At 43.2% G+C, this 22574-nt stretch overlaps 3 protein-coding genes and 1 long non-coding RNA gene across 8 annotated transcripts; 2 read left to right on the top strand and 2 right to left on the bottom strand.

The window, feature by feature from the left end:
- Positions 1-404: 404 nt before the first annotated feature.
- Positions 405-7841, bottom strand: lipib (lipase, member Ib). The gene is made up of 10 exons (XM_027274349.1): positions 7724-7841; positions 4962-5353; positions 4369-4477; positions 4123-4224; positions 3093-3182; positions 2831-2998; positions 2659-2748; positions 2469-2577; positions 1900-2073; positions 405-1641 (listed from the first exon to the last, which is right to left on the bottom strand). Exons 1-10 carry the CDS (start codon positions 7773-7775, stop codon positions 1557-1559), a joined length of 1371 nt encoding a protein of 456 aa, XP_027130150.1. The 5' UTR covers positions 7776-7841; the 3' UTR covers positions 405-1556.
- LOC113744496 (uncharacterized) lies at positions 4378-11470 on the top strand. Its single transcript, XR_003461593.1, has 3 exons — positions 4378-4483; positions 7732-7814; positions 11364-11470. It is a non-coding gene; the product is annotated as an uncharacterized LOC113744496 (long non-coding RNA).
- On the bottom strand, positions 11336-15351 carry LOC109143127 (erythrocyte band 7 integral membrane protein). 5 transcript variants are annotated; one of them, XM_019279335.2, is made up of 7 exons: positions 15127-15343; positions 14905-15035; positions 14352-14424; positions 13524-13606; positions 13237-13410; positions 11932-12066; positions 11336-11562 (listed from the first exon to the last, which is right to left on the bottom strand). In XM_019279335.2, the coding sequence occupies exons 1-7, from the start codon at positions 15179-15181 to the stop codon at positions 11350-11352; spliced, it is 864 nt and encodes a 287-aa protein (XP_019134880.2). In that variant the 5' UTR covers positions 15182-15343; the 3' UTR covers positions 11336-11349. The 5 variants fall into 5 exon arrangements, with proteins under 5 accessions (XP_019134880.2, XP_019134878.2, XP_027130154.1 ...); XM_019279333.2 differs by having other exon boundaries at positions 13237-13440; XM_027274353.1 differs by lacking the exon at positions 11336-11562 and adding an exon at positions 11584-11804 and having other exon boundaries at positions 13237-13440; positions 15127-15344.
- si:ch73-264p11.1 (SH2 domain-containing protein 1B) lies at positions 15054-20963 on the top strand. The gene is made up of 6 exons (XM_010754607.3): positions 15054-15137; positions 15493-15553; positions 16126-16419; positions 17383-17446; positions 18961-19183; positions 19280-20963. Exons 3-6 carry the CDS (start codon positions 16277-16279, stop codon positions 19321-19323), a joined length of 474 nt encoding a protein of 157 aa, XP_010752909.3. The 5' UTR covers positions 15054-15137; positions 15493-15553; positions 16126-16276; the 3' UTR covers positions 19324-20963.
- The last annotated feature ends 1611 nt before the right edge of the window (positions 20964-22574 follow it).

A 22574-nucleotide genomic window follows, 5' to 3' on the forward strand; every position in this document is an offset into this window, starting at 1 on the left:
CCACTTCAAACACCTGATTGATTTAAGGATCAGTGTCGTTCTTAACATGAAGCTGAAGCTGCCAGATTTCGGAGCTGCCAGTCGCAGCTTTAGTTGTTTGACACTTGGCGTGTTATTTCACGTTCACACTACAGCATAGATTTTAGCGCCGACTCAAGGGCAGTGAGGAAACTATAAAAACGTGTGAAAACTGAAACTTTGCATCTGTTTGTGAAGTTTTCATCGGCCTCGAGCTTTTCAAAGTTGTTCCTTCGCGTTGGTTGTTGACGTCAGGTCACAGTTTGACAACTTTGCTGACTCAAGTTGCTGAGGAAGTCGACAAGACAAACAGACGCTTCAGTTTACCTCGATCATCTTTCAACATCATGAAAAGACTTCGAGACAGTGAGGCTGTATATTGAGAAATGAATATTTATTTCAAACCATGGGTGAAAATACATAATAAAAAAAGACAGTTACACAGTTTTACATCAGAAGACATCTCGGCTGCTCGGTTATGTCAACAAACACAATGTGACACATTTACTGACCCTAAAAACACTTTAATACTGACTAAAGTAAAACCTCTTAGCACGTCATTACCTACGTTTGTTTTTACAACATCACATTAAAACAAAACTACTGTAGTGAAAAGCTTATAACTGGTTATGTGTTGTGATCAAACGTCATAGCAGCGTCACTGTTGAGGTAGCAGCTCGTCCCACTGGGTGATGGGACGACTTCTCTCGCAGTTTATTTACAGCGTGAAACATCCGGAGGCGGTAACACTTCACTTTGGTTGAGGAGGGTCGCAAACCAGAACGGTTAAGAACTGCTGGTACGAAGGCACGCGGAGAAACGAAGCTGCATTTTTAGTGATCTTTGTGATCACGTACGTGACCCAGTTTGTTATCGTAATGACGGGTTGAAATGCTGTAAATCCTTAAGAGAGCCTCGAGGTTTCTTTAGGCACTGTTTGACAGAGAGAGAGTTTAAAACACCAACCTTAATCAGGCCACAAATGATAATATATTTAATTATTACTCCGCCTCAAGGTGCCTGCTGAATGTTTTGTTTCAGTAAAATTAAAAAACGTGTAAATATTTCTTCTTTTTCAATGAGCAGTTTGAAAAAAAATCCACATGAATTCTGGATCTTTCTTTTTGGATATTGAAAATAAATATTTAAAAAATGCAGCTTTTAAATCTGATGTAAATATACGTTTAAAAAATGGATCCAAACAAAGTCTGTATCACTGCTGTCCCAAACTTGTAGTATTGGTGATGTAGTATTTTAACGGCAGGAACACGGTGAGCGCTCGTATGTCAGTTATGACGTGGAAAATCTGAATAGTGAAACTGAATCAATGAATGAAATCAGACGGTGAACACTGAAGCCGGGGAGTCACTCGTGTATCGAGAGATCATGATAGAGTCTCCCATAATCCTGTTACAGATCTCCTCGCACAGTTTAACATGAGTCACTCGTATCCTTTAGAGACGAGGCTTCAACCAACAGGGGGACTCTTCCTGTTGGACGTCCACCCGGGATCAGGAGACCACGTAGTGTCTGGAGATTCAGAGGCGAGAGTCGCAGGGTAAAGGTCGAAACGCCACCTCCATGTTTTCCTCCATGATGATGTCAAAGCGGCACATTAAAGGTCTGACGGAGAGAACGGAGAATCAATGATAACTGATTGGTAACATTTCATCGGTTCAGACTCATTTGTGAGGATTTCACTCTTGTTCTGTCTCTTATGTGACGACTCGAGTATCTTTGAGTTTTAGATTGTTAGTCGGACCAAAAGAACAACGTGAAGACGTCGCTGTGCACAGTTCTGACTAGCCAGTTATTAAAAAAGTACGTATTCACGTTAAAACACCCAAATATAATAAACAACACTCTGACTTCAGCACCGACCTCTCGGGACGTTCCAGCGGCGTGAAGCGTATCCGCAGCAGTCTGATTTTGTAACGAGGGCCGATCACGTTGCCGGTGTTGATGCGTACAGAGATCTTCTGGACTTGCTGCAGATCGTCGTCGAACTGGGCCAGCAGCCGCGTGGAGGTGTACTGCTCGAACCGGAGGAGCTTACTGGGGAGCAAAGAGAGTTCACGTTAGATAAACTTTAAGATAAACTTAAATATCAACACTGAAAGTCTGGTGCATCTTCTTTACACACTGAAGTTTGACTCAACCCCACGTATACGCGGTCCTGCTGCCAAATGTGGATTAATCCGCCGCATAAAGTAGTCCAGGCTTTATTTTAAAAATCAAACCAGATATTTGTGTTTTTGAAGATTTAAATCAGCCTAAACCAGCTGCTTGTTTTTAAACAGACCAAAGTTCGTTTGGGCTGGTGTGAACTCTGGGTCTCGGTTCACTTACAGTGACTATCCAGCGAATCAAAGCGGCCTAAGACGTTGCATGTTCTGACTGACGGCTAACCGGGCAAACTGGTGTTCCAGGCCGTTTCCTTACAGACTTACTGGTCTATTCGGGCCTCTGTGAAGTTTCTGCCACTGTGCAGCCGGATATAGACGACCCCCCAGCGGAGGTACTGGTTCCAGGTCACCATGTCCACTCTGTAGCTCAGCTCTGCCACACAAACACAGTGTTACGGTCGGCTCAGGTAGAAAACGAAGTGAAAAAGTGGTGAGGCTTAACATGTGGACTTACTCCTGTAGGGCAGCGTGGCCGTGGTGCTGAAGAAGACTTTGGTCTGTCTGAGATGCAGCAGAGTCTCTCTCCACCTGCTGATGTCGTAACCTGCAGGTGAGACAACACAGGTGATCAGACCTCCATCAGAGTCTCACCTGGGTTCAGATCGTGTTTTGATTTCAACACCTACCGAGCACGGGACAGGGAGCCGGTTTAAAGGCCTCGCACTGCAGACACCGCCCCTCCAGGAAGTCGCTGTAGGACGAGCAGGGGTAACCCGTGAGGCTGCAGGTCCGGTTCAGGGCGCACAGGTAGAGGAACACAGAGCGCTGGTGGTCACACACAAAGTACGATTTACCTGTGGGAGGAAACAACAACGCCACAGTCAGTGTGTGTGTGTGTGTGTGTTGATGAGCGTGTGTCAAATCATGTGTGTGTGTGTGTTCGTTCACCTGCGAAGATGGTTTTAGGACAGCCGGGTTGATCGGCTCCGCCGTTGGCGTAGAAGTCGATGTGACCGTGAGCTCCTCTCAGCCCAAATGCTGCACAGGAAAACACAGATTCAGTCCTGACACTAACAGTGACTCACACCAGAGATCTTCAACTGCATTTGTTCAAGAGTCAGAGGAGAATAATTTAAATATTAAAATGATCAGTGGTGACTTTTATTGAATTTATTAAGTTATTTCAACTCAAACATGTAAGTTAGGGGTTCAGTCACAGCATGTTGTGAGTTGAAATGACTTAATACGATTACATGGAGCCTGTTGACATAATAAATTTAAATAAATTCAACTTTTTGAGTGTACATGTAGAGAAATCCTCACATTGTGACAGCTCTATCCTGAACCTGCTCATTATTCACATGGTGGAACTAAGTACGTCTTCTCAAATACTGCAGTACAAATCTAAAGTACTTTTTACTTCACTACATTTATCGGACGACTTTAATTGCAAGTTATTCTCCAAGTGAAGATTTCTGCAAACAAATCACATGAAGATTTTATAGAATTTGTTTTGTTTAGTCGACTGACAGAAAATGAACCGCCAGCTGCTTTTCTTTGAATTATTTTAATAATCTTAAATTCATTTGTAATAAAGAGGTTTGGACGGTTGGTGGCAGCGTTTCTCAATGTTTCTCCGAATCATTGCAAATCAAATAATCAGTCGATTCATGGAGGAAATGAAATGAATCATTGGTTAAAGTCTGATACGAAATAATTTAAAACGAGCTTCACCAACTTCAATAATAAAATGCTGCTTTTACATGAATGCATGAGTCAGAATAATGTGGCCGTCGTTTTAAAGCATCGAGTACTTTAAATACTTTGTTTTCCTCATTCAGCTACATACTTTTACTTAAAGTAATAGAGTATTCTGTACAGGACAAACATCAAAACTAAGATCACAGACATGACGACTCTTGAGTCTCTACAGTTTGTGTCCATCATGTGTCAGTAAGTATAATGTAAAGATGCTCACAGTTCATGTCGGTGTGAAGTACGTCCACAAACATGGCGTCTGCCGGGTCCAGCCTCTCCTCTGGTGTGGCACTGGTGAACATCGGCCCTGCCGGGTCCAGACCTGGAGGGGACGGGAGGACGTTTAAATGTGTTTCATACCAAACCCTTTCCTGATTTTTGGGTCCTTTGTAGTGTTGAGTCTCATCAACGGGAGTTAACACTCAACGTGCTGTCACTTTGCAAATAACTTCATTATGTCTTTGACCTGTGATCCGTCCGATCTTCCCCTTCAGGTTCGCTCCTACAAATCCAGCCAGGTGAGCTCCCAGGCTGACGCCGATGAGGTGAACTGAGCTCAGAGGGGCTCCTTCCTCCTGCAGGTACACAACATTCAAAACGTTACGTCCACGGTACATTTTGTTCTTTCTTCGTTCGTCTTTTAGATGAACTCTGAAGATTCTCTGTGACAAAACCCGGCAGGGTTCAGGACTGTAGCCACCGTTGTCCCTCTGTAGGTTGTGGGTGCTTTGATTTCAGCATTTTTAGGAAATGTAACTAGTTTTCAGCAGAAATACTTTCTCTCTGCTGGCTGTAGAGAGAAGCTTCTCTTTGGGAACTGAGGAACTCAACACCAACCTGAAAAACTTTGTTAATCTGGAGCAAATTAAATATTTAATATTTCCTCATCCAGTCCAAAGTTCACTCTCCTTTTTGCTCCATTTTTGGTCTCCACCAACTCCTGAGAAAGATTCAGCTGCTAGATGTTCCACTCTCCAGTTTCTTTTGGAAATGTGCTGAAAAACCAAATTATGAGCTAAAAGGGGCTGAAGGACTCTGATGATGTTCACACTGACTCACCTGCATCGTCACGATGAAGCCGGTCAGGTTGAGAGCCGCCTCCCTCGTGTACGTCACAGCGGTGAAGTAGTTGAGGTTGGCCGCGCCCTTGTTCCAGTCCACCACGATGACGTTCATGTCCTCCTGCTCGGCCAGCAGGTGGACCAGGTGGTCTATCCAGATGGGGGGCGCTCCGGTGGGCCGGTAGCCGTGGATGACGAAGGCGGTGGGGAGAGAGAGGTTGAAGAGCGGCTGGGAGGACAGGAGGTGGTGGTTGAGCTCGCGGCCGCAGTCGAGGTTGGAGCGGGTGTAGAGCAGCAGCCGGACGTACAGGCTGGTTCCAATGAAGCAGTGGGACAGGTTGAGGTCCGTGAAGTTATCGCAGGACTCGCCCGCCCCGCTCTCTTCCTGGCCTGGAACACATTTATTTTTTGTGATAAAATTTTTATTGGGATTTAAGTTCACACCAGAAAGCCTTTGAGAGCCTCCACTGTTCGAGCCCAGTACAACGACACTTCCTCTTTTGCACCATGGTCGCATTCCAGAAGCTCAACATCTATGAAGTTGAGCAGCCACTGTCGGGATAGTATATGAGGCGGTTTCCACCTTGTTGCGATCATCTTTTTTAGCTGCAGTTAGGCCAGAAACACGCTTTGAGGATTTCTTGAGTTTCAGTTGAGAGAGATCATTTAAAATAAACATAGATGGGAACAGGGAGATAGGAACGGACAATAGCAATGACAGTTCACTCTGCACCATTTTCCAAAAACTTTCAACCCCAAATCATGTGGGAAAAGGTGCCCACAGTGCCTGTAGTACATAGTGTACAGTTCGGATTATCTTTTATTTTCATACAGTAAAGTTTACGAGGAGTCATGTATGTTCTGTGAATGAAATTCAGATGAATCTGTTGGTGGTCAGGGTTTCTGGATGACTGTTTAACTGTATCTCAGACCCCATCCCAGCTGAAGGTCAGGAATATCTGCCGCCAAGATGGATTCACTGGCAGAGTAACATAAGATTTTTACCTGGAAGACGTTTCGTGTCACGACATGGGAATGTCATAACTTTTTTAAGCAGTGGACCAAAACATATCCGTGTTTCACAGACACCTTTAGCCTGGTCTTTATCTGGATGTTTTCAGCCTCTGACCCAGTTCTCCTCACCACACATTTCGTCCTCTGCACAGATTACAAGTCCAGAAGAGTTAAAGGTTCACGCCGTGTGACTGGAAACGCTGGGATCAATTCTTTGTCTGATGAGTGTAAGCTGTGTGTTGTGTCGTAAGGATTAAGCTGCCGGTCGGGGTAACATGGATTCTCTTTAGCTTATTAAAAAGTATCCAGGTGCAGGTTGATGTTTTCTGATGTGGCAGTGACCTTTTTATTGGTTAAATATTAGACTAGATCTAAGCATCCTCCAACCTCCAGAGAGGGCGTCATCACCGACCAAAGAAGAAGAGGAAACAAAGCGGGGCGGCCTCTTTGATGAAATCAACAGAAATATTCAAGAAGATTTAGTGAAGGCTGCTTGGTTGGTCTAGTTAGTGTGTTAATCCAGGCTGACTGACCCATTTGTGACCTCAGCTCTCTGTTTATGACTGATTCAGTCACGCAGCGAGTCGCATCTGTAGATCATCTCACAGACAAGCTGCTATTCTCCTTCTGTGGTGGACGTACTGTACGATAAGCTGATCGTTAAACGTAACAGGAGAAATAAATATGACTAACTTTGATAAACAACCGTTTGAGAAAAATGCAAAACCTGGTTCTGACGGTAAAGTCACTAGGAGGTGTGATGTGTTAAGTACTGAGCTTTGCAGGTACATTGGATAGTAAAAATCAAAAAGTAGATTTTAGGGTGAAAAACCGTCAAACCGTGACAGTAAAACAGTCATATTTCAAAACCTTTAGGGTATTTATTCAGAATAAAGTATTATTTTATATTAGAGACTGTTAATTATACAGTAAAACACCGTAATGTCTTTGTCATGGTTTGGCAACAAAATCTACAGACATTTTAAAATATGGAATAAAACGTTTTACCTTGTACGTAAAATCAACAGTACTATTATCCTTTTACCGTAATATTAGAAAAGGTTACACCGTATTTATTACGGTAAAATTCTGGCAAACACAGCTGGAAGTTTTTTTGCCGTCATGTTTTATGGCAAAACCTTCATTTATACCAGACTGATAATTATACAGTAAAACACCAACAGCACTAATATCCTATTACCGTAATATCAGAAGAGGTTATACCGTATTTATTATAGTAGCAGTGAGCTAATTGCCTCCTGTCTCAAGCTCCATACTTAACGCAGAGACATAACTTGTATTTCCCAAAATGTCAAACTAATTCTTTTATATTTCATATAAAGTTTAAAAATATTAGACTAGTTGGCGTCCTGCGGCGAGGTGGGCGGGGCGTTCACTGCCCTCAATAGGATCAGGCTGCTATAAAAAAACACCTCATCCCCTCTCCACCCGCCCCACCCTGAACACAAGAGGGTGGAAATGGCCCCAGTCCAGACCCAAACATACACAATAGTAACCTATGAACGACAAGACAATGTGTGTGTGTGTGAAGCTTTTCCATTTTTAACCTGACAGTGGAGCAGATGACTTTAAATAATCTGTCCCTTCCTCCTACACTTCACTAAGCTGTTTCTGTCTGCAGTCACACACTCGCATTGTTTGTGCCCAGATTCTAACTGCGAGCTGAAGTTCTGCTCTTCTACATAATAAATAAACAGCTGTGTTTATCGTTGGTGGGTTTCTTACCTTTGCAGAGCACGAGGAGACCCAGCAGACCCAGGAGTCTGCGGGGCAGCATCCTTCCTCCAACCGCAGAGACGTGAAGGGAACGGTCGAGGTAAGGAGTCAGACAGAGAGGAGAAGGAGCTCTGAATGCAGAGTGAAGGAGCGACGGAGGGAGGGAGGGAGGGATTGTTATGAGAGGGAGGGAGGAGAGGAGGTGTCTTCACTTCCAGTAAGGATCTAGAAGGATGGAGAGGGAGGGAGTGATGAAGAGAGAGAAGGAGAGGGGGAGTTTAATTCACTCTAACAATGAATGAAATGATTAAATCAATGAGGTTGCAGCTTTACAGTTTTATCTGCTTTCGTAAACGCTCCGTACAGCACGGACAGATGCAGTCAGAGACTGAGCTGGTGATCACCGTGGAGCGTTTAGCAGCCCGAGAGCCAGAAACCTCCTTCAGGAGATGGTGGAGACCAAAAACAGAGCTGAAAGAGAGTGACAAAGTTGTTGCAGGTTTGTCAGGTTCCCTAAAAGTCAAGAATTTTAGGGAACTATTTCATCAGTGATGTCCCAGCAAGATATATAAACTCACCTAAATGTTACATTAGATGTTGCGTGAGGAACTCAAACTGCATGAAGGCATCATAGTGTTTTTAAAAGTCAGTCTGGTGTCCAAAGTTTCATATTTTTAGGCGACTAGATGTTTTTTTTCTTCTGTTTGTCTGCAACCATTGAAGGACTGGATCCAGTCCACAGTGATGGTTAGACGGCAAATTACTTTGAGTAAGTTGGTCCAAGTCGAGAGCCGCCTGTTTGATGTGATGTGATGTGATGTCATACAGGATTTGTAGTGGACCATGCATTTCCTTCTTGGAGAGCCACTTTGTATTGTGGTGAACTGCTCTTCTTTCTGTTTTTATTCTACAATACAACAACAAAAAAACAGAAAGCAGAAGTGTTAAATATATACCAACGATGGAAACCAGGTAGGTGGCCTTCAACTATACAGCTCCTCGTCACTGATTAGTAAGGCTGAAGGATGATTGTGGCCACAAAGTTGGAGCCACACCAGTGATGGTTATTAATAGCTCCACAGCGTCTGACCACACTGTACCCAGCCCGTTCTGCCCTGTACTCACTCAGCTCAACCTGAACACTTGTAATTTAACATGCACAGGCTCTGAAAACGGTTCAGAAGTGGTGAAACTAAGCCGAGGGTTTCAGAGTGAGCGCTGAAACCGCACAAACAGGAGCCCAGTTTGACTTTATTTAAAGGCACGGAGAGAGGCCGGTCTCTGCAGGAATACTGCGACAGAGGAGTTGTTTTCAAAGTCTGCTGCATTAGTCCTCAAGGTTTGTTTTAGGGGGGTCCCTGCTGATCAGGACTGATCTGTGACTGGCAGGTAGAATGTGAGCGTAAGGTCACAATGTCCTGACAAGTTAAAGAGCTTACGTTTGAGGTCACGCCCTCTCATTCAGTCACCTGCCTCGGCAAATAACGAGAGGCCTGCGTGGATCTGCTCCAAGAGATTATAAAACAGACAACAACGTGGTCGGGCTGCAGCATTTCAATTTAAGAAATGATGTTTATGCATCCGAAAAACGTTGACACGTCTAAAAACACTGAGCCAACGATTGTTTGGTAGCTTCTTTAGGAGTCAGACAGTTCCCAAATTCATATCTGGTTGCCTCATGCCTGCAGATTTCCACTGTATGTACTTTTATACTTCTTCTCAGAGGCAAATATTGTATTTTTACTGATTACTAAGTACTTTTAAGATCACACTTTGGTGAATTTTGAGTATTTTGAATGTTTGAATCACCTGAAAACAAGTTTTCCTCGAGTATTTTGAATGTTTGAATCACCTGAAAACAAGTTTTCCTCATGTATGATGATCTTATAGACCATGATGCGTTGCAGACAGTATACTTGTATTGCTTCTGAACTCTTTAACTTTTCCTGGAGATTAGACAGAACTGTGCACTAACAAGTCTTTAAAATGGTTATATTTGGTTGCTGGGTTAGAGATGGTCACACTTTTCGGGGTGATTGAGGTCAGGATAAGGATGTTGGAGCGACACATTTAACATGTCACATTAACGTTATCAGTCGGGGGGTCGGATAAATAATAATTACCTCTGTAAACGAGACAATCGGAGGCTCCTGCAGCTGCGTTAGAAAAGGTCAGGAGGAGCTGGATGTTCTATTATAAGAGTCTTCAGCTAAAGCTGCTGAGATAATCGCAGCTAAACTGCTGAACCTGAACATATTCATGTCTCTGGTAAACTGCTGTATTAGGTAATCATAAGGAGATGATCCAACATGAATCCGTTCTCTGACACCATGAGCTGTATTCATGAGTTAACCTCTGAGCAGGAAGGTTCATGTGTCATAACGTCTGAGCCCTGAAAGAACTCAAACCGGTGGACGTGTTCTGGTTCAGGGCTGCTCGGCGTGGTGGCTCTGGCTTTCACCATCTTGGCAGTCCTGACTTTGGCGACTCCCGGGCAAAGATGTGGAGCGTGGGTGGAGCTGAGAAATTAGCTACAGAGACCAAAACTATTTTGTGTACCAGGCTGTAAACATGTTTATTTCTTATTTTAACATGGGGACTTATGGAGACTGACTCTCTCAGCTACAGAGGTTATCGCATCCCCGATACCTGCAAAACTAAAGACAGTCAAACACCAAATGTAAATATCTAAAAATGGATTTTATTAACAGAGTTATTTTTACAGTTACATTTACAAATAAACACCACAAACTCTGGCACATAAGAAAACTAGTGAACCGATGTTTTCACAGGGTGTTCTTGAACGTGACTTGGGCGATATCATGGTTCTATAGTACACCGAGGTATTTAGAGATGATTGGAGATGCTGGGTACAGCATGGTATTGATAAATGAGATGATTTAGTGAGTTCTCTGGTCCGTTACTGCCTTAAAGTCACTGTAGTGAGGATCAAGCTGGGCGTGCCTCACGGTTCTGTGCTTGGACGCCTCCTCTGTACAGTCAGATCATCCTTTATTGAAAGCTTCCACTCGTACGTCGATGACATCCTGCTACATCTCATCCACTCAGCTCCTCCTTTCCCTGTCAACAGGGTGTTATTCAGTCTAATCGTGCTAGAAAGCGATAAGACTGAGCTCGAAGCTTCCGAGGTGAAACTCTGGAAGCTTGAAGATCTGCTTCATCTACCTGTAAGTCCACAACCTGGCTGTCATTCTGGACTCCACCCTCTCCGTCTTCTACCACGTCAGAACATCTCCTCCATCCAGAGTCCTGTCCGGGATACCCAGCAAGGCTCCGGTATGTACAGGATTCAGCTGCGAGGGCTCTCACTTCGCTGGCAGCACATCACCTCCAACCTCATCCACCTTCACTGGCTGCTGTGCAAGTCCACTATGTCAAACGAAATCCTCCTCCTCACCTACAAATCCTCAGCTAATCTTATCTAATGCTGTCACCCCGGCTAACACGGCGGCTGTTGATTTCTGTTTGTGTGTAACTTCTGTTCCACTTCTGAATATATCACCGCCAAACATGAGGCTACCCACATCATCATCGATACAAAACAATCTTTGTATCTGCAGTATCGATAAATATCAGGAAGCTATGAAAACATAGACACCGCTCAGTCTACCTTTTTATCTCCCTGCAGAGACATTCAGGTCCTGAGGCTGATGGGGGATGAACATGTCGAGGAGCTCTGCGGGGAGAGAGAAGACCACGATGGACGCGCTGCTCTGGACGGAGGACAACGACTGCAGGTACCTGAGGTGGTAAGCCACAGGGGAGAGTCCTGACGCCGCCTCCTTCAAAGCGTGAGACGCTTTCACCTCGCCTTCGGCCACGATCATCTCACAAAGACACAGAGAGAGAGAGGGGTCATCATCGAACACGAGATGATCGTTAAATTAGAATATTTTAACAGTGTGTATGTGCTGTGAAGGTCTAAAACCTCGCATATGAGTTGTTATTTAATAAACTGAGCTCTGCTGCTCTGCTGAGAAATCATTTCATCACGTCACGTCAGCCACGTCGCTCGTGTTTTCGTGTGATTACACATCAGCTGCGTCACGGACATCCACGCAGAGTTTGTCTGCAGGGTCAGCGGGATTAAATGAGACAGACGGCAGCAGCTCAGACACACATTTGTGTTTTGTAAGTGCTCTATATAAGAGTGCAGAGTGTGTGTGTGTGTGTGTGTGTGTGTGTGTGGCAGGTACTTTGGCTCTGGCTCTCCTGGCAGCCTCGGCCTCTGAAGCCATGCAGCGCTGCAGATTGACGGGGAGGCTCAGGTCTTTTATCTCCACCCGCTCCACCTGAACGCCCCACAGTATGGACGTGGCGTGCAGCGTCTCCTGCAAGTATCAAAACACCGGTTCACTCATTCATCCTGTACTCTAACAGGTCGTCTTCAAATTGGAGCAGTGGTTGCTGAGATCCAGCAGGGGTCGCCAAAGCTTCACAGGGTGGTGCAAGTAAACCCTCACAGTGAGGCTCTGTCGAAGCACTTCATTCACCTCTGTGAGGAAAACTAAATAAAAAGTTTAGATTGATCGCTCTCAGTCTCTGTCTCTGTCTGTCTCTTTCAGGGTTATGCCTAGTCCGGCACGGTATTGGTTGAAGATGCAGTCACATGTCCCTTTACTGAAAACCCCTATTCCTACTGTCATTACTGCTGCCATATCTCCATCACAGTTTATAGTTAGTTGATGATTTGCTGCTGCTGAGCATCTGTGTCTCTCTGTCTCTTTCACAGGTTCCACTGCTACTGTAATCATTTTATCATTCATTGTAATTCATTGTCATTTTGATTAGGGATGCACCGAAATTAAAATTCTTGGCCAAAACCGAAAACCAAAAATGAGGAAACCAAGGCTGAAAACCAAAACACAGAAAGAAATGATTATGTCAATTATTAGAACCATTGCATTCATAGCTATGACTGTGTACTAACCTCACAAAAGTCAAGGCATTGCAATTCAAAGAATAAATCAATTAGTATGAAAGTATGAAAACATTTATTTAGCACTGACATTACAACGATGCACAATATAAATTAAAATCCAAAACAAAATGTTTCTTGACCTAGAACTGACTGGTCTGCTGAAAGATTCTAAAATTAAACATGTTCTCTCATGAAGAAGATCTCGCAGGATCTCATTGAACATATCAGACAACGAAGGTGCATGCTCCACATCTGGTGCAGAGAGACGCGTCCTTTTTTCTGCGCTCTGCTCTCCGTCTCTGAGCGGGTTGTCCGCATACATCGCGGCCTGGATCATTTCTCGTGCGCGCTGCTTTATTCCCACATCCAAGTAATGATCCTCATATCGCGGATCAAGGACAGAGGGTGTCACTCCCTGTACAGATTGTAAAGCCCTAATCTTACACGATACGGGTGACACAAAGACCTGAACACAAGCTATGTCCTGCAGTAGAAAAACACACAGCTGTGCTTCTTTGGTTCTTCCAGCAGCAGTCGGTCCAGCTCGCCGTCTGTCTTTCGTACTAACACAGTAACTCACTTCGATTCTCCTCGCGATGCCCGTCCTCTGCGTCAGCACGTCTGTCAGAGTGTGTGCGCCCAGCGCGGCCCTCAGGGTCGTCTGGGTCAATGTGTGTATCGCCCGGTAGCCATCTTCAACACGGGTCACCCAGGAGGACGGGTCCACCACCCGGTAAAACACCACAGCGTCCACCTTTAACGACACCCCGTCTGCAGTCAGAACCTGAGCAGGATCAACATATTATATATGATGAGACACAACCTGACTGAGCTGATTCAGTCATGACAGAGCTGCTGCTGGCTGACCTCTTGTGGCTGGATGTTGAAGGAGACTGTCCGCAGGTCAACCGTCTGGATGACGTCGAGCCAGGGGATGAACCAGAACAGACCTGCAGAGATGGGACAGGTGAGACCGAGACAAACTAATAATATAGAAACAACGACAGACAGTGTGAATTATTGTTCATCGGGTTCTTCGTTACGCCTCTACAAACATTATACCAAACTGTTGGGAGATATTTGTATTATATGTTCTGGTTTTGCCCAATGAGAAGAAGAAGCTCTCTCTGTTTGTGTGCGCCTTGGTGTATAAGAAATGTTTTTATCTGTTGTTGTGGAGAACTTGCTGAAGTCAAAGGTCAGGAAGGAAGAAAGTGTTCAGGAGCCTCTGATGTCTTATGCTGTTTTATTTATTGACGCTTGACCAAATTAGAGACACTCTCAAAGTTCATCAGAAGTGCCTGAGTCGGTCTCACATTCTGCCCAACTCATCCTGGTGGATCGACTTTAAACCCCAAGATAACAGCACAAATACTACACGCCCAGAATTAGTCACAGAGAATGTCTTTACCCATGGAGGTGTTACTGTCAGCATGTTCTAGTCTGGAGACACAGATGTCTGTTTACGCAGATTGGACCGTCAACAACAAGCTATCTATTATGTCTATGAAGGCAGCAACAGGTCTCTGTGACCCTGGACACCACAGTGTTGAGATAGACTGGCACCTACTGTTCCCAACCAAAGCCAAACAACTAATACTGCTGAGGACCTCGTGTAACCTCAGGAGAGAAATAACAGATTTATGATTAAACCTCCTGCCTGGACAGTAATGAGACAGGTGAGTTGCAGCGTACCAGGTCCTTTGGCTCGGCCTTTAACCACACGGCCCAGTCTGAAGATGACAGCCCTCTCGTACTCATGGATCACCTGCAGGACAGTTCAAACATGTTGACATGTTGACACATACATGCTTCATTATTCAAGCTCTGCTTCAGCTCACAGCTGTACAACATGTTATTTAATCCAGGGTTCCCACACCTTTTTCATGAACAAATTCAAGCACCTTCAAGCACCAGTTTTTCCATGTTTCCAGCCCCTTTAAATAGGTAGCCTACTAGTTGTGTTTGCCATGATGGGAAGCGCAGCGGTGCCACTGTATGGCATAATAACATGGGTCTAATTAGCATTATTTCATATGGTGGTAGATTGACTGTTTTGATTTTTAACTAATTGTGAATTGGCTTGTATTTGTCAGCTTGTGAGCGGTGTATTGTGTAATAACAGTGACAAATAGACATCACACAAATTTCAAGCATTTTCAAGGAATTCAAGCACCCGTGGGAACCCTGATAATCTCATGTCTAACTCTTTGACTGACATGTGTTTATGTTTTTAAACAGCAGTGACCTTCGCACACATCCAGCCTGTGAGGGGGAAGCTGAGGAGGATGAAGACCGCGGACAGCAGCGTGAGCACGGCCCCGAGCACCTCCACCACCCCGCTGCTGCTCCTGCTGCTCCTCCTGCTTCCTCCTCCATCTGCCGACAAACAAAAAAAGAACTACAACTCAACAACAACAACTACAAAAAAACTACAAACAGCTAGCCGAGCAAGCTAACGTCCACCGACCGTTAGTGACGGTGAGTTCGTCGCAGACGGCTCCGACTCTGTTCCCGCGGTTCATCAGCCTCCTCGTGACCGCCACATTAATTATAAACTCATTTAAATAATTAGTTTTATTCCTGTTTTCGTCTTTGAGACGTGACCGCTAACGGCTAACCGGTTAGCCCGTTTAGCCGTTCCCTCCAGATTCCGCGTCACGTTGCCCAGCAACGGAGTGACGTTGCCAGGCAACCCCCGCCCCTTTTTCCTGGGGTCGATTTAACAAAATAAAAGCACGTAAACTAACGAAGGTTGTTTTTAATGTGTTAATTATTATATAATTAGGGGAAAGTTTAGACCTTTAGAATGAATGAGACGTTTATATCTACACAGGGAGAGGCTCCTCTTCCACGGGGTCCTCCATTCTCCTACGTGCTTGGAAGAGGAAGGTGAGGTGAGAGGTATTCATTTGTTAAATCCTACACACTGGACCTTTTAAAGATTGCACCATTTATATTCTATTATATATAATTTTTATAATATCTTTTTGTCTGAAATCTCTGAGTATGTCTTGCATTCTCTTTTATGTGCACATTTAATATATATATAGAGTTTATATATTTTTTCTTTTGTTCTTAATAGATGGTTACTTGTTTATATATGTTGTTTTTGTTTGTTTGTATACTGGAGTATTGTAACAGAAAAAAAGTATTTCTGATTCTGATTCTGATGACTGTGAATCTGTCGTGTGTGTGCATGTGTGTGTCTATTTTCTTCCATCTTATCACAATAAAACCTACGTTATTGTCATCTTTTTTTCTCTCCCTCGTGCTTTTTGGCTCTCTTCTTTTCTTTTCTTTTTCACACATGCTCTCTTTCACACATATTCACACACTTCCTGTGAAGTTGTGAGGCCAGCAGCTCAGTGGTTTTACATTTGTTCCTTCACTCTGTGGAACACCTCTGTTTGCTGAGCACTGACCTCTCTCTCTCTCTCTCTCTACCTCTTTTTTCTTTTGTACCAAGACGTCAGGGAACAAAGAGCCACCAACATCCTCCAGCAACATGTCTGGATTTCTACAGCACTGTTACTGAAGCTGGAGGAAGGGGAACATGCTGAGCTGCTTGTTGTTCTCAGTCATGAAACTGTGCTGAGACGTTGTAGTCTCTCCTCACCATGGCAGCAGCTCTGCCGGTGTGTTACCACGGCGCCATCAGCAGGAAACAGTGTGAGGACCTGCTGGGGAAGAAGAACAAGGATGGAGCCTACCTGATCCGAGACAGCGAGACCATCCAGGGAGCCATGTGCCTGTGTGTTTAGTGAGTACTCTGCTGTCTGTCCCTTAAAGTGTTTCACAGCTGCCATCACACTCCTAATGGTGTGTCAATCAGTGTTATAGCATAAATGTTGATATTAGTGATGTCAGTGCTCTGTTTTGTGTATTTTCAGGTTATATTTGAATAAAGAAATTCAGTTTATTCTGATTTTAAAATCAATTTATGTTTTAAAAGGTTAGTTTTAAGATGAATAGATGAAACGTATATTAAAACAGTTATGTAGATTAACAAAGAACTTTATCTTGTGCCCAGTAATAAAAAACTAATTCCAGACATGTTGAAGTTTGTCTGTCTGAGGTGATATTTTACCGCAATCACTCGTTTTTTAAATGTTGCGTGAGCAAAAAATGTTCCATACTTTGCAGGAAAGTCGTGCTCAGTGCATCTAAAATGTGCATTGTATACAGTTTAGTTAATTAGTTAGTCAGAGTGTGCTCAAACATGCATTCATCTGTGTGTGTTATTACTGCACGGATGCTTCAGTTTGTTGTAGTCTGTTGTGCAGAAGTTTATTCACCAGTGGTCACTTCAGGATCGGTCTCATGCTGAAAGGTTTATCGAAGCTTGTCGCATCATGATGCAGCTCATGACTCATCTTTACGTCCACAGCTGTGTCGGTAAATAGTCATTAATCTGCAAAGAAGGAAACATGATTAACCTCAGTGGTCTGACATATCTGATTCTGAAGAGGCTGTTGTGTCGACAGCGCTGACCTCGATCACCATAGTAATGACTAGAATGTTAAACTCTGTCATATGTGACATGCTAGAATATAAAAATAACCTCACACTGTCGAGAGATTTTCCACCGAGCTCAGTTACTTCCTCTTTTAGTCAGTTAACGTGTGGAATAACAATATTTCAATCTCTTTTTCTTCAGGCGTGAGAATTCAAATAGAGTGCTTCCTCTTTCTGTATCTAACATGTATCTTGTGTCTTGTTGCAGTAAAAAGAAGGTGGTGTATACCTACAGACTGCTGCAGGCACACAATGGACACTATACTCTCATGGTAAGACACACACACACACACACACACTTATACTGTGAGTCCACGTCGCTCCATTGCATGCATAAGTAATTTCCTAAATGTTTTATATCAAAGCTGCTTCTACGTTGTGAAATACTCTGTAATGCTTTACAGAGCTGGATATGAAAATGTGATTTTTAAACTTTCCCCACTGTCATCAATAGGCAGCTACAGCTCTGCATACAGAGATACCAAATATTCAAGCAAAAAAACACACACACACACACACACACTAGACAAAACAGTGCAGATGCATGTTAAAAACAGTAATCTCTCTATCTATCAGCTTGTCCTGTGTCCTGCATCTGCTGTTGGTTTTATAAAACAAACTTTCACCCTCAGATGTCATCCTGATTCTCTCATGGTGATCGTGTAGTGATGTGCACCTTCTCCTGTCTTTGCATACATTGTACTGTGCGTATTTGTGTTGGAATGACGATGTAAGTCTTCTTGGATTGGCTGGAAAAAGTCGTCGCCACGAAGCTGAAAACAGGCTGCTCCTCTGAGCTCATGAAGAGTTAGAGACACAGCAACGCTACAAACACACCATCATCTTATATACCATGATGCATTGCTGTACATTAACAGTATATAAGTAGTTACAATGAGCTCAACCTCGAACATCTACTGCAGTAAACATAACACATAAAACATCAGATGGTTTCCTGCACAATAGGATAATACTTATATATTTCTGCTAATGTAAAAGAAGTCTGCCTACACAAACAACTTGTAATTTTCCGGCATGTGTTGAAGTATTTATCTGTCAGAATCAAACTTCCTCTCCTCTATTAGACAGACACCACAGATCTGTTTGTCTTTAAAGGAACATTAGTGGAAACTGTGTAGTTATCAGGCTCTCGTCACAGGAAACTCCTCTGATGTCAGCTCAGACACAAACAGCTCCACTCTGCTTTGTGCCACACTGATGGGGTGCTAGACGCCGTTATGGAGAACACATTGTTTCCACTTACAAAGCATGAAATGTCAGTATGTCAGTATCAAATATGTATAAATGGAACGCCTACAGATCTGTGACTTGCCGCCCACGTCACATGTTTTTTTTTTTGGGGTGCAGTAAAAACAAAATGTCAATTCAAACTCATCATCAGGCCACGGGAGTTTTAGAGTTTTAGACAGTCATTTCATCATTTTGTGCTGATTTCAACCTCAAAGACTTGTTTTATTGTCTTCCACGTTGTTTCTACTCCATCATCTGTTACTGCTTCAGATGTCTCGGTGTGTTTTCCCTTGTTGAAGTTTTAATTCTTCTTACACCTTGTTGTTAGATTTAGAATAGAAAATATTCACCGATTCATGGATTGAGCTGTTTTGGTATTTAATCGTGTGAGCTTGAGCTTTTTTCTCTCTTTCATATGAGAACAGCTTTTGGGCTGTTGGAAAATGTCAACAACAAACACTGCATCGGAGAAATCAAATGAGTAATGAGTTTTCCCTCCCTTGTTATTTACTGCGTGTTGTTGTTATACCCTCAGACGGCGGGAGGCTTGGAGGAGGTATTTTTTAAGAATCTGGATGACCTGATTCTTCATTATAAAAGGAGGAACCAGGGCCTGGCCATGCACCTGCGCCACTCCGTCAAAAGAAAGACGGCCTTGTTGATCCAGCCCCAGAAACCCCCCGAAGAACCCCAGAGGTCACCGACGCCGATGTCGGCACCATCAGCTCCAGAAGAACACGAAGAACACGACTATGAGAGTACGTTATGCGGTTCATCTTCCTGTCGTCTTCTCACAGCATCTTCTCTGATTGGCGGCGAACTGTATTTGACCCTTTTCTCCATTTTTCTTCTAGATGCTCCGGATTTATCTGAATACGTCGAGGTCTTGCCTCCCTGAACGACTCGAGGAGAGCAGCAAAGACAAAGTCTGAACTATGAGCACTTAAAAAAGGACTTCACAAACTGAGTCACATTCAGAACAATCAACGAGGAACTTGGACTAACGGACAGATGCTGAAGAAGGCTATATCAAGCTATATTTGAGACGTCCATCTCCCTTTGATCTTTTCCAGTTTGAACTGTGAAGACCAATCTGAAGGACGATCCAGAGTCAACTATGGGATGGATTGGTTCAGCCATTTATGGTCCCCAGAGGATGACTTGTAATCACTTTGCTGTTACTCTGTGTTTAGTAATATGTGCATCAGAATCAGCATGTTGGCAGCATAGGTGGAAAAGCTCAAAGCACCACCGTGCCTGCAGTCGGTGCAGCCTCACTGAGCTGATAGCATGGCTGCAGACCCTTGGCCTTGTGGTAGCGATGTCTGGTCTGTTATTTTCTTGTCTTTCCGCTGCTGCTTTGTGGTTACGCATGTAGAGTATAGTATAGGAGTTATTTCTGTTCAGCACAGCAGTACCAACAATGTGATAACGTGGAAACCGTGTAGACTTATCCAAAGTTCTATGCATGTGGAATGTCTTGACCTATTAACTACTCATATAACAAAAGATCCTCCAAGTGAAGCACAGTTTCAGTATTTCTCAGCCCCGGGCTTGTTGTTTACCACGTGCGGAACAAACTGCTTTAACCACCTGCAGCTTCTGGCTGAGTCACAAACAAAGTTTAATTTGCTTGAACTATTTTCAGTGACGGATGAAACCACTGCCACAGAGGAAGACAGATGAAGCTTTGATACTGGTTTTAGTCTTTTAATTGGACTAAGACTATCACTAGCATTATGCATTTAATACATAAACTGTTTTTAAATGCTCTGTCCGACCACACTGAACTAAAAATATACAGATTTATCTGGTTTCTGAAGGTCTAAATGTGTCAGCTTCTTGCTTAAAGATTAGATCAGATTCAACTTTATTGTCATTGCACAAAGTAACTAGTACTTAGACGAATGAATGCAGTTTCGCAGCATTAGCACAAGTGACTTTGATGGTGTGATAAATATGCAGTTTAGTGATAAAATGAGACGAGCTAAGATCAAATTTGAACTTTGTTATTCTGATAAATGAGACTAAATCTGTTTCATGCTTGTTCACGTGTGCCGTCCTCTTTTCAGTCCTCCTTTCCTGTAAATGTACATTTCAAAGAAACAAGGCGATGGTCAGACAGAAAACAAAACCAAACGTGCCGGTTGCTGTGCTGGTGTGAACTGAAGACGATGACTTGAGTTCTCATGTTTCTTTTTCTTCATGGTGACTGTGCATTCACAGACTGGCAGCTATCATTTGTGGTCGGCCTGCACTCAAAGCTGCCATTACTTTTTTTTGGTTTAGTTTGTTTTACCACTGATAAGAAGTTTCACTGTAGTTGATGCTTTTACTTTTACTTTATACAGTCAGTTATACTTTTTTTTTACATGCATGTTCGTTCCTGCTGCCATCGAATGGGGGAAATATTTGATATTAATAGAACTTTTTTTTGCGTTTAAGGAGGCAAACAACTCTTTCCCCACCTTCTGTAAATATAAATCTGAAAAGTTTTCACTGTGACTGTTGAGTGTAAGATTAAAAATCATTTGCATATGCATGAAACCGGAGATGTTTTTTTTAGTTCATGCAGATAAATATGTTACCGAACCACTTTTATGCGCACATACAAAAAAAATCACACTTCCTGTATGTCCTCACAGCTCACCACTACAAGCTGCTCACAAGCCACTTTATGACCTTTCTTAAGCTTACATCCATCACTTTAGAGCAGGTAGGACTCTGTATTTGCATGCTCATTTTTGCTTTTTTCCTATATGTATTAGATGTTGCACATCATGTCTCTGATGTCTTTAATATTTGTACAATTTCTGACAAACAAATGCAAAAAGAAACAACAAAGAAACATGAAAATATGAAGCGGGGGGGAAAAAACAGTGGTGGGTTTTCAGACTATGGTCTAACCACAGTTTCCACACAGAGGCAGCTATACACACACACACCCTCACACACACACACACACACATACATACATACATACATGCACGAAACCAAAGCTGGCAGCAGATGCTGATTTGATCAAATAGTTGACTGTGTGAATACTATGACTGACATCAAAGTCTTCATCTGTTGATATCTGAGAACTGTCTTCGATAACCTCCTCACTCTGACCAGGAATCGGCAGCCTCGTGTATCACTGACAGATATATCAACATGGAGATATATTTAAGCTAATAAGTCAGATGAGGTTGGGGGTTGGTGGTTAAAATGCATGCGAAGTGATAGAGCAGACCATTGTTGTCTGCTGTAACGCTTCCTGTCCACGCCTTATAATGGCAAAACAGCAAATAAAAGGAACATGAGAATTCAAATACATACTTTAGCATGCCTCCGTCACATAGTTTGCCCTCCAGAATAAACTCACAAGCACTCAGTAAATATATCTTGGTCACTTTGATTAGATAGATAGACCAGTTGCACACTCAAGTATCTATAGTCCTCCACCACCTCCACCTTCTCACCAGGATGGAAAGTCTTCTCAGGTTATATAACCACATTTGTGCTGAATCCTTTATGTTTAAAAAATTAGCAGTATATTGTTTGTTTTTTTACTTTCAAATATTTATATCGGTATTATAAATGTAGTATTGATTGGGCTTTAGTTCATCAAATAAATAAATTAAGGTTTCATTCCATTTATGGCAGCCGAGACTTTCCAGTGAGGAGCCAACATAGCACCACAGCAGCAGCCTGACTCTGTCTGACCTGAATGGAATGGAACCTAATTAGGATTAATGGTAACAGCTGTGTTTACCTGGTGTTTACCCACATATTTGGTGTCAGAATGGTTGCTGCTATGATGTGTCAGTCGAGCCGGCGTCCACAAGCATTTTTTTGGTGTGCTACGAGTGCTCCATGCATGCATAGGAGCACTCATAGGTTCACAGACCGGTGTCTGTAAATGCAATGGAAACAATAGGCTACAGCAATTTATTGATATTAGTCACTGTTGTGCCGGTTGCTGTTGATTATCTGTATTTATATATATATTTCCATTCCAACTACTTACCATGTGCAATATTATTTATATCATGGCCACTTTACCTGTAGTACTCGTTTTGCACATCTGTACACTTGTCCGTTGTTTGCCCACTTGTTTTTTGTTTATGTATAGTCTGAAGGACCCTTCTGTCTGTGCGTTGTGTT

This window comes from Larimichthys crocea, chromosome XXIII, assembly GCF_000972845.2.
Source record: "Larimichthys crocea isolate SSNF chromosome XXIII, L_crocea_2.0, whole genome shotgun sequence".
In the NCBI taxonomy this organism is placed as follows: Eukaryota; Metazoa; Chordata; class Actinopteri; family Sciaenidae; genus Larimichthys; species Larimichthys crocea.